The sequence below is a fragment of the Phodopus roborovskii genome, unplaced genomic scaffold (genome assembly GCF_943737965.1).
Source record: "Phodopus roborovskii unplaced genomic scaffold, PHOROB, whole genome shotgun sequence".
NCBI classification, from domain to species: domain Eukaryota; kingdom Metazoa; phylum Chordata; class Mammalia; order Rodentia; family Cricetidae; genus Phodopus; species Phodopus roborovskii.
In genome coordinates this window covers 216,629-231,452 of record NW_026125959.1, presented here as the reverse complement: position 1 = coordinate 231,452, position 14,824 = coordinate 216,629, and the positions used below count along the sequence as shown (strand labels likewise).

The window sequence follows — 14,824 nt, the reverse complement described above, 5'->3', positions numbered from 1 at the left end:
CTTAATCTCACCCTGGGAAGGATGCCATGAAGGAAATTGAAAATCAGGTTTTTCATCTGGAGCGCCAGTACCCACAAGAGCGTAGTTTTAATTCAGATAATTGTTTGGTGGGAGTGTTGTGCCAAATCAGAGTGTGAGTCACTCTGAGAAAAAAATAAAAGAAATCCAGTTAGCAAAATCCTAAAGATCAACTTCTCAAAGATTTTACTGCCAAACACCTAAAATGTATCAAGACAGCCAACTAGCAGCTAGTAATGAGCATTGAAAGAGTTTGTTAGCATCACTTATCAGGAACAAGGCCAGGACAATTGCTACACTTAAAAAATTGTCATTGCTGCTATTGATTGCTGTCTCAGAACGTTCATGACATATGTTTGAGCACTTGCTACCTATATTTCTCTTTGTTTTACAAATGAGCTATTCTCCAGCCCTCACTGAAGTGGGATGCTTTATCCGATTTCGCTTCTGACTTAACTCTGCCCTGAAGCTAGCTACTCACCTGTTAGACCAGAACATGGAAAGCTGATGCAAAGGGGCTGAAAATTAAAACCCTCAGAGAGACAGAGGGGGAAAGGAGGAAAGGGAGGGAGGGAGAGGAAGGGGAGGGGAGAGAGGGAGGCAGAAAGAAAAGGATTCAGATCCTGGAAAAGATGGAATCTTGCATCCACAATAGTGTCCTGATTCTTATATTTGTGGTTGTGAACCTAGCCTTTAATGGCTCAGATATCTCTCCAGCCCTAGTGTCCTGATTATAAAGACAAACGTCTTTAGAGTCACTTTTGCTTTCCTCAATTGCTTGAAGAAACTGCCATGGCTACGAAGTCAGTCTGATTAACTCAGTAGCGTGAGTTAACTCAGCCAGCCTGTCGTGGCAAAAGTAGCCCACCTTGACTAGTTAGCCTCAGTCTTCAGAGATCTCACACTTTTGGGAGCACTTTGAATTGCACATTGATTTCATAAAAGAAAATTTACTAGATGCTGTAAGAGATGACCACTGTGAACATTATTATGTCAAAATGCCAAGTACATTATTAGGCTGGAAATGTGAAGAAAGCGTTTATCTGTACATTAAGCAAAGTGACTCAGGATGTATTTTCCACCTACAAAAAGCTGAAGGTCAGAAACTAAATATTTGTGCCAAGAATGAGGTTTCTTATTAATCCCCAAACCTCTTCTTTTCTAGATCCTTCATTCATTTTCAGAAACACACCAACACCTAAAATACTGTAATAGCTCTCTCACTTGTGTGCAGTGGAATAACAATGAGATAGGGTAATTTTGGGAGTAATGAGACCCAAAACTCTTCATTAAAGACAGATGGCACTGAGCTGTTATCACAGCGATGTAAGTCCAATACCAGCCGGCATTATGGATCAGACTATGCTGATAAATAAAATATCAGTAGTAGAGAAGACCAAGCGGCTCTTGGCATATAAATGCCTATATATGTAAAGGTTTCTGTATAGAATACCGGTCTTTTCAGCTCTGCAGATGTTGGCCACCTCCAGAGATTGAACAAATATCTGTCCATATAAGATGTTTCTTTACCATTTTGGTCCATTTTCTGTTAATATAAAAAGTCATCAATCTGGTCATGGTGTTACGTGCCTTTAATCCTAGCACTAGGGAGGCAGAGGCAGGCAGATCTCTGTGAGTTTGGGGACAGCCGGGGCTGTTACACAGAAAAACCATGTCTTGAAAAGCTATATTAGAAACAAACATCAGAGGCTATATACTTTATGAAGTAGTTTATGTGTGTCTCCCAGTTCTGGTGGCTGGAGGGTTGGGACAATATGGTGACAGTGGCATCGCAAATCCTCCCATACCCATCCCTGCAGCACAACTTGGTGCACTATCAGAAATGCAGAAAGGATCAAACACTGGGAGAAGCTTTGATTGCGGCTTCCATAAGTACTACAGCGTTGCTTCCGAGGCTAGAATTCCCAGTAACCTAAGTACCTTCTGCCAGACCCTGTTTCTGAAAGTTTCCATCACTCAGTGCTATCACACTGGGGACCAAGCAGCATAGATCTCTGAGGGACACATTCACCTGTACTTTTTCATCTTACAGATTATCCAGAAGGCTCATCAATACTTGCTGTGGAGACAGAAACGTAGCAGTTTCCATGTTTTCTGCATCTCCAATAGGTCAGTACTCTGAAGGAGGCACATTTAGTGCCACAGAACTAGAAAAGGAGTGTGCTCTCATTCTGGTGAGCAAGGTGTTAAATTCTTCACCCTCGTTGCACACAGGAGAAGGTCTGTGCATAATTTCCCTGTGCAATGTACTGAAAAAGATGCCTTTATTCCCTACAAATTCACACGTACTTCACTTGTGCTAAAAGACCTCAGGGGATCCAAAAACAGCTAAATATCCCATTCATATTATTTCTTTTCATACCATGAATTATAAACCTTGTCGTGGTGCATACCGGGTCTCTGAAACAATACAGATTACAATAAGTTCTTTGTGCCTGACTCCATTACGTCTGTTAATAACCTACTCTTACCCACTAGCAGGCAAAGAGCAGCCTCCCTGTATTCCAACCCTTCTAAATGTTACTAATTTGTTATCAGTAGCAGGCAGCACTTTGCACAGAATTCTCTTTGACCTGCTGAAAAGCTGAACAGCCTTCTCTTTGCAATACTTACAAGTAAATAAGAGCAGTGTAATTCCATATTAAAAGGAGACTTCATTATAGAAATATCATGGAGCTCAAAGCTCTGAACTGGGAAGAAGTCACTTCTTTTCCCATGTAAAGGATAGCAGTTACTCAGAAGCCTCTTAATCTGTCCATGGGTTCTCCTGTCTTCAATCCTTTCCCTGTACAACTTGTGCTACGGACTGACACAAAGAGCTTGTATGTGCAGCTAGTTTAGGAAGCACTTCCATCAACTCTACAAGGTGACTGTTAGCCATTCACATTTTCTTATGAGAAAACTGAAATACATGTAACCACTTAACTGAGGTTACACAGTTGTCAAGGCTCAGCTAAAATTGCAACCCAGGGCTGTATGGCATCCAATCACCCCTTGTAACACTGAACTTAAAGGCCCAATGGACCCTTGGCCATGCAGCTTCAATTATAACTAAAGGTTAAAATAGACAACAGTTAAGTTAGTTTTCTTTTTCAATCCCTTGATGAAATGTTTGATATTTTGGTAAGGTAAATTATAATATCTAGTAATATGTATATTTTGGTTATCAAGGATGCTTCTTTATTTTAGCATGTGTCCTAAGGTAGTCTAAAATGCCAGTATTTTAGTAAATAATTGTTTAATGGAAAAGTGTTACTGAAGAGTAGGTACACTTAGGAATATATGGATATAAGCATAATTAGTGTAGAAATTCATGGGACTTTCAATGTGCTATGGGTTTTGTGACTCACAATTATAGTCACCCTTTGGATTTATTTGACTATCACAACCTTTCTTGCTATCTCCCACCCAAGTCAATGGGAACTTGACTTTATGTCAGTACATATTAAGATTTTTAATATATTAAGGAATATTGTGAATCCCCCAAAGTGGAGTAAGATACTTCCCAAATTTACATAACCATGTGATTCCTCCTAAGCTCTCATGGACATCCTGAATGAATATTAAACCATGAAATGCATTGCTTCTACTTCCCCAGGGAAGCAAAATTGCCTCTAAGCAATACCTTTTCAAGGGAACACTGTCCAAATAAATTGGATGGTTGGTTTTGTGGAAAAAACAAAGACATGTTCTGATTATAATAGAAGAACATTTGAGGGAACATTGGGTGTGGGGGTGAATGCCATTAATCCAAGCCCTTGAGAGGCAGAGGAAGATCTTTGGTATACATAGTAAGTTCCAGGACAGCCAGAGCTATGAAGACTTTTAAAGACATATATAGATAGTGACTATAATGATATTTGTAAAATCTCTAATCTGATATCAACTTGAATATCTATCCATAGAATAACAGAAAACATTACATATGTCAAAAACTATAGCTTTGTATATATTTCCTTTATTTTATTTTGAAGAGCATTTTTTTGTTTGTTTGTTTTGGTTCTCTCTGTATTGTTTTGGGGTCTGTCCTGGAACTCACTCTGTATACCAGGCAGGCCTCGAACTCATAGAGATCCGCCTGCCTCTGCCTCCCGAGTACTGGGACTAAAGGCATGCACCACGAATGCCCAGCTTGAAGAGCATTTTTAATTAAAGAAAAAATAAGGAATGAATCCCCATGTTTGTAACTTAGAGTTAGAAAACATTGAGGCTGAAGAGGTGGCTCAGTGGTTAAGAGCATTGGCTATTTTTCCAGAAGACCATGATTTAGTTCCCAGAAACCACATAGTGGCTCATGACTCTCCAATTCCAGAAGATTTGGCCTCTATTTGCACTGTATACACAAGTGCACAGACATACCTGCAGGCAGAAAACCAACACACATAAAATAAAAATAAAATCTCAAAGTAAAAATTAACAAACACTTTTTACTTTGTTTCAGTTTTTGTATATAAAAAAGTATTTCCATAATCTTTACACAAAGACTCACTGATTCTACATATCTCATTCAAAATGGAAGAACCAATGTGGGAAACTATTTGTAAAATATGCATCATACAGAAATTAGCATCCTTAATTTAATAATTTATTGCAACTCATTAAGGAAAGAAAAACACACAAGTTAGAAAATGGACAAAAGATGTAGTAATACAATCAAAATTAATAAGTAAATTAGAAAATTATTCAATTTCATTGTAAAGTATAAATTACCATAATTACTGATTTAACCAGGTTTTATGAATTATACTACCTAGTATTGGCAAAGACACACTGAGACAAGTATTCATATTCATTACTGATATGTTCAAATTCATATATCACTCATTTGTGTAAAGGCAAGTTGGTGACATATGTAAAAGCCTTAACATGTTCATAATATTTTATCTAATAACTAACTGCATTTTGGGAATGTATTTAAGTGAATTAACCATAGATCTATATGGTTATTTATTAATTTATTATAATGTGAGAATTTTTAAAAATAGAAAGAAGTATCTAGTAATAGGAGATTGATGACACAAGCTACTCCATCATGCTATTAAAATATTATTAAAATTTTTAAAATATTATACAATGATTAAAATTGTTATTTTAAAGAGCAACTAATAGGATTATGTAAAATGCTGTATGAATGAAGTTCTGTGTGTGTGTGTGTGTGTGTGTGTGTGTGTGTGTGTGTGTGTATCGGTATAAAATGAATGTAACTTTAAGGTTCTGTGTATCTTTTCATTATTAGGAATAAGACTATGAATGCTGTCTTTGAAAAGAAATCAGTTGGAACCATTTGCATAGGGCCATATGTGTTCAGGGGTTTGAACTCAGGTCATCAGGCTTGGCAGCAAGTGCCTTTACCCCCTAAGCCATATTTGTCTTTTTAAAACATACTTTCATAAAATTATTTTAGTGGATACAAATTATTATGAACTAGGTGTCACTATGCAATCATTCACAGTTGTTCAACTCATCTGTAAACTTCTGCTTTTTGTCCCCAGGAACCACCATCTCCCATGAGGCTTACAGACTTCAATGTTGAGAACCACTCTAATCCTCAAAATAAGTCACCATGTTGGATAGAAAGCTTCACAGTTTGGGTGTTCCATCAAATACATGCTGTGCAGATGTTTCAGGACTTTGCAAATTGACTTTGCTGACTGAACTCATTTTGTAAACAATTGCTTCAAGCCAGTTTTTCTTTCTTACCCTTCCCCAATCCATGAAAGCCTAAGTGTAAAATATATATCTTTATATGCAACTAGTTGGGTAAAAAGGAATTCAGAAGATTACCATGGAGTCTAATTCCCCCATGAACGGCTATTAATCATGTCTCTCTGCAGGGTCTTTCTGGTATTGAGGGGAGTCAGCATGTGTTTGCAGCTTATGTTCATGGGCATATATAAACATGTGTATGTGCAACAGAGTTCTGCCAAAAATCAAGGTTTAAAAACTGAGGATTGTATTTAATCATGCTCTTCACCTAAATACCAATTTAAATATTTGATGAACTCTGAACAAACGCTATATATCACATGTCTGAAATTTAAGAATGAGATTAAGTAGACTGTGACCAAGGTCCTGTTGAGAATTGAGCAACAATGCAAACTCTGTCCTGTCACAGAAATTTCTGAAAGCTAATAGGTCAGACCATATCAGACTTCCATTTCAGTAAGCATAACATTAGCATTTTAAGGCAGAGCATGATGGAGCATGCCTGTCATCCCAGCATTTGGGAAGCAGGGGAAGGGATTACTGCAAAGTCATGACCAGCCTGGTTGTTCTACATTGTGAGTTCCAGGCAACTTGGGTTACATAAGGAAACCCTATCTTGAAAACAAACAAACAAAAAGGGGAAATACTTTCTTTAAAACTTTCAATGCCAGGCTATGGTCAAAATTCTGTTATTCATTTCTCTGCTATATAGCTTTATTTTAGCCTTTGTAAATTACTTTTATAATAGTAGAAATACTATAAGCCTAAGTTATAGACCATCCATTTTATAAAAAGGATTTAAGGTGATTTTCAGTATAATTAAAATTCTGTTGAAGAAGGTAAAGTTCCAAATATGACACTAGCCTGAGGATTAGCTAAAGGTCTATGTTTTCACAGCAGGAGTTAATGTACAGAGTTAACTGAACAGTGATATTCCAGTCCTCTCTTTTAAGCTTCGGTGGCAGCTCAGCCATTAAGAGAGTTTACATCCATTTCCCCACTTATTTATAACCAGCCTTCCTTTCAGTCCTAGTGCCTGGATCAATGAGATGGACACTAATGCTGCTTCTTTATAATAATAGTACCTAAGAGTATTGATGTTTTTCATTTTTCAACCAGCACTCTAATGCACAGCTGCTGACAATAAAAGCCCCAACTCTTAACAGAGATCAGTGGGAGTTACAGGCAGCTCACAGTTATCAAGGAATTGAACTCCTTAAGAGACAGTTGGGTTTACTAAATTATTCTCTCTAAAATGTCTCTGGGTGAAAAAGAGTTGCCTATCACAAACAAATCTGTATTGGGGTGCCAGTGCAACTGAGAAGGAAAACAATTCAGCTATTTAAAGCAACAACCAAATGGGTCCATTTGGACTCCCTAGGTCATTTTAGCCAAGGTGAGACATTTAGCATCAAATAAATAGATTGCAGTCTGCATTTTATTTGAGAGAATCCAAAACATAAATAAGTCTACTAGGGCGAGGGCCTAGGGACTGCTTCTAAAATTCACAGGCTAAGGAGAGACCTAGAAGACTGTGTATGATGGATTCATGGTGTAAGTTAATAGTCATGTAGAAAGAACTTTTCCTTTCTATACTCCTAAAGTACCCTCTTGTCCATGTTTCCCTTGGAAACATATTTGGCTATCCATATGGCTCTAGGATTCACAGGCCTTGCCTCCTAGTCCTATACAAATACACCCTTCTCTAAGAGGCTGAAAGGAGCACTTCATAGCAAGTCAGCATCAAAGCATCCTTCCCCAACCCCACCTTTGATCTCTGCTAAGGTCCAGGAGCTAAGGCTATGACGCAGTCAGGAAGGTATCAGGAAAGTCTCCTCTGTAGAGTGTGTCAGCTAGTATTCAGCCCTCCTAGAGTTCATGTCACAAAGGACAATGTTAGGAAATGACATGGAAGTAGATGAATGGTAAAGCTCAGGTTAATGCAAGCTGATTGTCCAGTGTCTTAAGACTTACGCTGCCTCCAAAAGGCCAAATAAACCAGGGGTTTCTCTGGGTGCTTGGAGAAAGAAGAAACCCTATTCTTGCTTTAGGATCCTGACCCCATTAGTTTATAGACATTGATTACACCCCTATATATAGATTCGCTGTGTATTGATTACTGTATATAGGCATCTAAGTGGTTAGTTATTGATCAAGAAGACGGGTTTGTTTTATAATCAGCACACCCTGACCTCACTTGTTTGATTTCTTTTCCTTGGAACCCTGACCATTAACTTTTGTGGGATCTCATTCCTCAATCTTTGGTACTCTTTTTCCAAAGTTGGAAAATGAAGCTACTTGTGGTTAATATCCCACAGCTGAAAGGTGCTATGTAACTCCTGAGTGCTCTTACATATTTTTATTTGCAGGACTGGAATGAAAAGTTTAACCATTACAGTATTTCTGAGCAAAAAAAAAAAATGTGCTCTCAGTGCGCAGAATATTTTCTTGTAGAGCCTAGAGTACTTCATTAATTTTCTGTTGGTTCCAACAATGTCCTTGGAAAGAGACAGAATGGAAACTGTTTTCCAAAAATTGAAGATAAAAGACATAAAGTGCCATCCAACAGCACATAGATATTATGGACAGCCCACTGTTAGAGAGGCTAGCCCACTGTTAGAGAGGCTAGCCCACTGTTAGAGAGGCTTAACATCCTAGTACAAGAATTACTATGGGGCAACTTAGACCACCAAGAGCAAAGAGAACAGAATCAAAGTCCACAAGAATCCCTCTGTCTCCAAAACCTTGAGGTTTGTGATTTAGAGAGCTCTTTATTTTCTAATGCAATATGTGCCTCTTCCCCTCACTGGCCCCATATGACATATGTATTTCGCACTACATGGCATCGGCCAGGGCCATAATCTGTAGCACTCAGACAGCCCATTCTCAGGGTTCCCTTTTCCAGGGAAAACAATGTCTTCCTCACATTCGTGCCAAATTGCAGAGTGTAGACATGTATGTTAGTAGATATCCCAGCACAGTCCAGGCACATGTTCAAGAATACTTTGTATACATTACTGCAAACTACACCTAAGATTTGACCAGACCCAAATGACAGGAATGTAGCACAGACTATCCCTTTCATCTCTTTTCACACATATCCACATATGTGTAGATTTATATGGACATGAATGTACACCCTTCTTTTATGGCAGACTGCTAGGTCATTAGAGCAAATATTTATAGGGATGATTCTGTTCTCTCCTTTTAAATGAAGCCCAAAATCCCAGAAAGTGAACATTTCGTTAATCTGTTCTAAAATATCTGCTGTTAGAGTAGCTAAGAGACTCAGTTAGGCTGAAAGACATGTTCTGTGCAGACACACAGAGGACAAGATCCTCAGGTAATATTGCAAGTTCCGTGTTTGCAGACAATCCATGCACTCTGACCAGTCAGAAGGAAATGATTGACACTGTATGCTACATTTGCATTTCTTTAACCATACCTACAATATACCATATTACACTGTAGCCTTTGCATGTGGGTATTATGTAACATAGTAAGGAATGGGTGGCTCTTACCAGCATGCAACCCTTGTCTTGTTTATTTCCCCAAAAGGGCTAAGGCTGTGTCCTGCACAGTGTTCAAAACCATTAAATGTGTTCTTCAGAGCAGCCTAGTTAGCAACTGCCTACAGAATGATTTAAAATACACAGTGAATTCAATCTATCAGGATATAAGTTTTGGTAGGAGATTGTTAAAAGAAAAGAACAATAAAATAAGATGCATTCAAAGAATAATTGCTTTCAGCCTGCTGTCTAAATCAGCAGAGGAATACAGCAGGAAACCTGGAACTGGATCTTGATAATGTATGGAATGTATTGGAGAGCCAGAAAAGGACAGACACTGGGGACTTCCACAGTTAAGCTCAAGTTGCCAATATGCTGTAAATCCCTTTTGCCATCAGTCTGCTTACAGTGACTGTATATATTATTCTTAAAAACATATGTCTTGCTGCAGAAATACTGAAAAATGCTGTTCAGCTTTATCTTCCTATGTCCTTTATTAAAACTATATACATAAATTTATTGTGTTTTTTCTATGTCATAATTTGGAAAACAATATTGGTAAAAGGCTAGAGCTTCGAGCCACTCTGATGGCAGGTTCTTTATGTCTCATTTCCGGGGAAACAATAGTTTGCTCACTCCCAGGTGGGTTGGTAGGTGTGGCATATACTCTTGTAAGATCTCATCTTGTGAACACCCTCTCTTCCACTTTCAGTGTTTTTCTTTTACATGAGTAGAGCTGAGAAATTAACAGTAATGGCTTTTTGATAGAACACTGACCAGGCTAATGGCACTTAATCATGTTCAGCCTCTGCTCAGCCTCACACGCCTTCTGTCTGTTACTTTGCAATTATGATAGAAAGGAAAGAAAGGAGGGAGGGAGGGAGAGAGGGAGGGAGGGAGGGAAGAAGGAAGGAAGGAAAATCTTGCTTTATGTGACTAAACAAGCTCATGAGTCTGGTTTGGTTTTTCTCATACTGAGAACTATGCATTTTGGTCACCAGAAGTATATCACCTGAATAAAAAGTAATAGTCCTGAGAGAAAAATGTATTAGCCCACTTGCTCCTAAACCACACATTATACACTTAGAGAAATATTTGAAACCAGCATCATCAAGTAAGCTCTCTGAAAGATTTACTTTAGGGAAGACAAGGTGGCTTGATAAGGACCCGAGTTCAGATGTCCAGCATCCACATAAAAATCCAGGTGTGTAACTGTAAGATCTCCATGACTCCAGGCAACAGCAGGATGTTGACAGGAGTTTCGGTGAAGGTCCAATGATGATGTGCTAGAGACCTTGAACCAGATCAATGACTCACTGCAATGAACGTTTTGCAGGTGGGGCTGATTGTACCAAGGGGTATATTGCATGACAGAGCACAGCTCCTGATGCCACTAAGATGGATAAAGAAGTATAAGAAAGACACAGGTGCTAGGTTGTGGGTTTGTTTTGTTTTGTTTTTAATTAATTTGAGGGGATTCTTTTAGGGGACATGTTTCAGAGGTGAGGGGCAGATATTGCAGTTAAATAAGGATCAGGATAAACAAATAGGCCTAATAGATGTTTATTCAGGGAGAAATAATTTACAACCTAGACAGATGAACACCAGCAAGTTCCACCGGATGCTCTCCTCCACCCGCCAGCAAGAGAGCTTCCCCCAGCTCCTCCTCAGACCTCCTTCCACAGGTCACTTCCGCCCCTGGCTCCACCTCCCCCAATGGGCATGGTCAGTGCCACAGAAGGAGACAAAGTGAATATCCCACTACAAGGGGCAGATATGGAGGGGCTGGGAGGTGATCAGGATTAGGTGAATGATGTGAAATTCCCAAAGAATCAATAAAGAATTGGGTTGTTTTTTAAGCTAGATGTGGTTGTATGTGCCTATAAACACCAAGGAAGCAAAGATGAGCATCCTCATGGCTTGCTCACCAGCCTGCCTCAAGGAATCAGTGAGCTACATACAGGTTTAATGAGAGATCCTGCCTGAAAAGCAAGGTAGGTGACAGAAGACATTGCCCTCTGCTTTCCACATCCACAGACACAAAGAAATAAGAACTCCATCAATAAATGTATCATTTGCACAAAAAATGTTCATTACAAAACAAAATGGAAATCCTTCTCCCCTCAAATTAGCCATCAAAGAAGGCAGACATCACTAAAATGGAGAGCCCAGCCAGCTCAAGTTTGGTGACTGGCTGACTAAATAATAATGGAAAATTGAAACCACTTGGGAAAGGCCCAACGTATACAGGTCAGGCTCAACAGAAACCCAGAAATGAGTCTTTTATTTAGATTTAGACTTTAAAAATGTATTTACTTTGTTAAAAATCTGTGCTGAAAATACCATTTGACATATTACAATGCAATGCTGCAAACAGCTTTAATTTGCTTCACAATGTACTAGAAACAAAAGAAAACTAATCTCTTTCTAGATTAAAAAAGACATAAAGGAAGCCTCTATGTAAGAATCTTATTTGAGTTAAGGTTGTTACCAAGGAAATTTAAGGCATAAACATTCAAAAAGAAACTTTATAGACATAAAGATGTAAATATGTAGAATGCTTTATATAGGAACAAGTAAACATATTAGTATGCATTTTCTTCATGATATAAGCAACAGAAATTTTCAAATCTAATTTTTCACATATGCAGTGACATTGAAAAACTAGTCAGTTTCTCTTTGAATATTAAAATACTCATTCTAGCACAGTAGCATGATTCAGTGTTTATCAATTCTAGAAGATTCAGATATTTATGATAGAAAACAGTACATCTTAAGTGAACATTTTTAAAAATATTTGAACAGGTTTATGGTCTTGAAAGGCAATTTCTTCACAAATCTTCGCCAAAATACTCAGGTCAACTTTATGAATTAGTAGAGTCTCAGACCCTGCCCCTGACTATGTCAGCAAACTCAAATCAATTCAGCTGTAGCAATGACAACTCTACTCAAGATAAAACATAATTCACTGTACAAGGAAAGCAAACATTTTGCTGTTAAAATATCACAGAGTGTAGATGACTGACAAATTAGTCAAAATATTCTTAATTTATACTTACAAATCCACCCTCATACCATATATAAAACACCCTGAATAATTAGGAAGCATTTTATTAGAGTAATGTGTTTCAGAGAGACCCAATAAAATGCAAACCTGAAGTTGCTTTTGGATCACAAAGAATCTGCCTGCAGCAAGGCGACAGGATACTGCAGTTGAGTATCCTATAAAATGTAAAACTATCCAGGGGAAACACTCGGCAAATAATCCAAAATGAAATAGGAAGCACCGTCATTTTTAACCCTTTTCCACCAATCATTATTTCCTCTAAATTCGGAAGCTATTTCCTAGCTTGAAAAACAGACATAGCTAGGAAATAGCTTCCGAACAAGCTATAAAAATTACAGTTTTAAGCCAGGTTTGGGTGGCTGAAACCTGTAATCTCATGCTTAAGCAAGGAATTGCAAGAACAAGGCCTAGCTGTTCAAAGCCAGCCTCTGTGACCTAGGGAGATGAAGGAAGGAAGGAGGGAGGGAGGGGGGAAGGGAGGAAGGAAGGGAGAGAGGGAAGGAAGGAAGGAAGAGAAATGTTTGAAGAGCTAGGGAAATAATGTAGTTGGGGAATGCTAGCGGCCCTAAAGTTAATCCCCAACATGGAAGAGCAGGGCGTAGTAGTAGATGGATGATGTGATTACAATTCTTGTTATTGTAGTGGCTCAAGCTTGTAATCCCAGCACTCAAGAGGCTGAAGCAGGTAAAACTGCTGGTTCAAGGTCAGTCTGGGCTACATGAGGTCACTATGTTAAAAAAAAAAAAGAAAAAATTGCATCTGGGCCAGCAAGTAAAGGTTGCCACCTAGCCTGACCATCAGAATGCAATATTCAGAAGCTATATGATAAAAAGCTGACATGTATGTGTGTGTGTATACATAAATAAATGAATAAATAACTATTGTAAATGAATAAATCCTTTTAAAACTTATAATTAGTTTAGGATAGCATTTGGTGCTTCTGTGACTATCCTATAGACTGAGTAACCTGGAGACAACTTCATATTTGCAATCTGTCTTACCACCTCAGTATGATTATCTTAACAGGGCAATTTGAAGTACACTTCTTATGTTTCTGCTTTTTGTTTTTCATGCATCTTAGAGTCTCACAGTGTTGCCCAGGCAGGTCTCCAATTCCTGAGCTCAAGTGAGCCTCCCATCTCAGAATGCTGCAGCCAGATATGATTTCACACGCCTATAATACCAGAACATTATTTTTTGGTTATCAGCTTATAAAGTTTTCTGCTTGCTATTCACCTAAGAGGTTTGGACAGCTGCAACTATCAGAAACAACTTCATTTCATATGACTCTTTTTTAAAAGATACTATAGTCCCAGTTCATCACTAAAAAAGTTACTTATTACATGGACTATTTCTAGTGTGATCCAATGTACTGTCTTCATAACAATCTCACCTACCAAGAGCCATCATTTTGCTAAAACTGTTGACAAAAAAGGAAAGGAAAATAAGAGACAGGAAAAAAAGGAACAGGGTGTAGTGAGATATTCACTTTGTCCACACCTGTGGCATAGACCACGCCCATTGGGGGGTGGAGACAGGGCCAGACCTTACCTGGGGGAACCAAGTCTGATGAGGGGACTCTGAGAGCTCTCTTGCTTGCAGCACAGGGACAGAGTACATCCGGAGGCATCCTTGGGACCAGGAACCTGCTGTTGTTCATCTGTCTATGTTGTAAGTTATTTCTTCCTGAATAAACATCTATTCAGCCTATTTGTTTTTCCTGATCCTTATTAAACATCATTAACAGGGTTTAAAATCATATGAGGTGTGTGTGTGTGTGTGTGTGTGTGTCCCCACACATGGTTTTTTATTTATATGAATTCTGGGAACCAAACTCAGGTCTTCATACTTACATGTCAAGCACTTTGTGAATGGAGCTATCTCCCCAGCTCAATTCTTTTTAAACCTTATCATTGATTATTTTAACCAATTTTAGGTTATTTTAACTCTTAGCATTGGGGTACACAACTGCAATCCTATCACTTTGGAGGTAAAAGTGGTAGGATCAGGAGTTCAAGGTCATTTTTGGCAATATAATAAATTCTGGCCTATATGAGAAAATGTCTCAAAAAATTAAAAACTAATTTTTAACTAAATTTGCATTGATGGACTATGGGTAGTTAATGGGCTCTGGTTAAGGGGTGTCATTTTTAAGTGGTATAGTCATTGTTAAGTTGCCCATGTCCCAGTACATAACCCTCTATTCATGCAAGAAATCATAATTATACTTAGTGGTCTAAAATGAAGACCAAAGCAATAAATGGCTTGCTGAGAAGGGTTTCAGTGAGGGGGTGAGAAAAACTCTTAGTTTGGTCATAAATACCTTTAAGACTCTGGAATAAGCTACAAAAACTCTTCATATATATAAGCTTCCAGGTAGCTCTGAAATATTCATATGGTAGTTATAAATTCCTGAATTGGGTCTGGGGTTCTTAGGTCTTGGATTAGTGATAAAACATGCTCATCATGAGTAAAGCCCTGGGCCGAATCTCAGACACACACA

General features: G+C 38.4%; 1 protein-coding gene across 3 annotated transcripts in view; it reads left to right on the top strand.

Annotated features, from left to right (window-relative positions):
- Window positions 1-7,329, top strand: part of Zdhhc15 (zinc finger DHHC-type palmitoyltransferase 15) — a 91,361-nt gene extending 84,032 nt beyond the window's left edge. The window contains exons 10-11 of one of the 3 annotated variants that reach the window (XM_051179191.1): window positions 2,072-2,148; window positions 5,532-7,329. In XM_051179191.1, coding sequence (XP_051035148.1) covers window positions 2,072-2,118 — 47 coding nt within the window. In that variant the 3' untranslated portion in view covers window positions 2,119-2,148; window positions 5,532-7,329. The remainder of the gene's footprint in view (window positions 1-2,071; window positions 2,149-5,531) is intronic. The other 2 variants (XM_051179189.1, XM_051179190.1) reach the window with 2 other exon arrangements.
- Window positions 7,330-14,824: the final 7,495 nt, after the last annotated feature.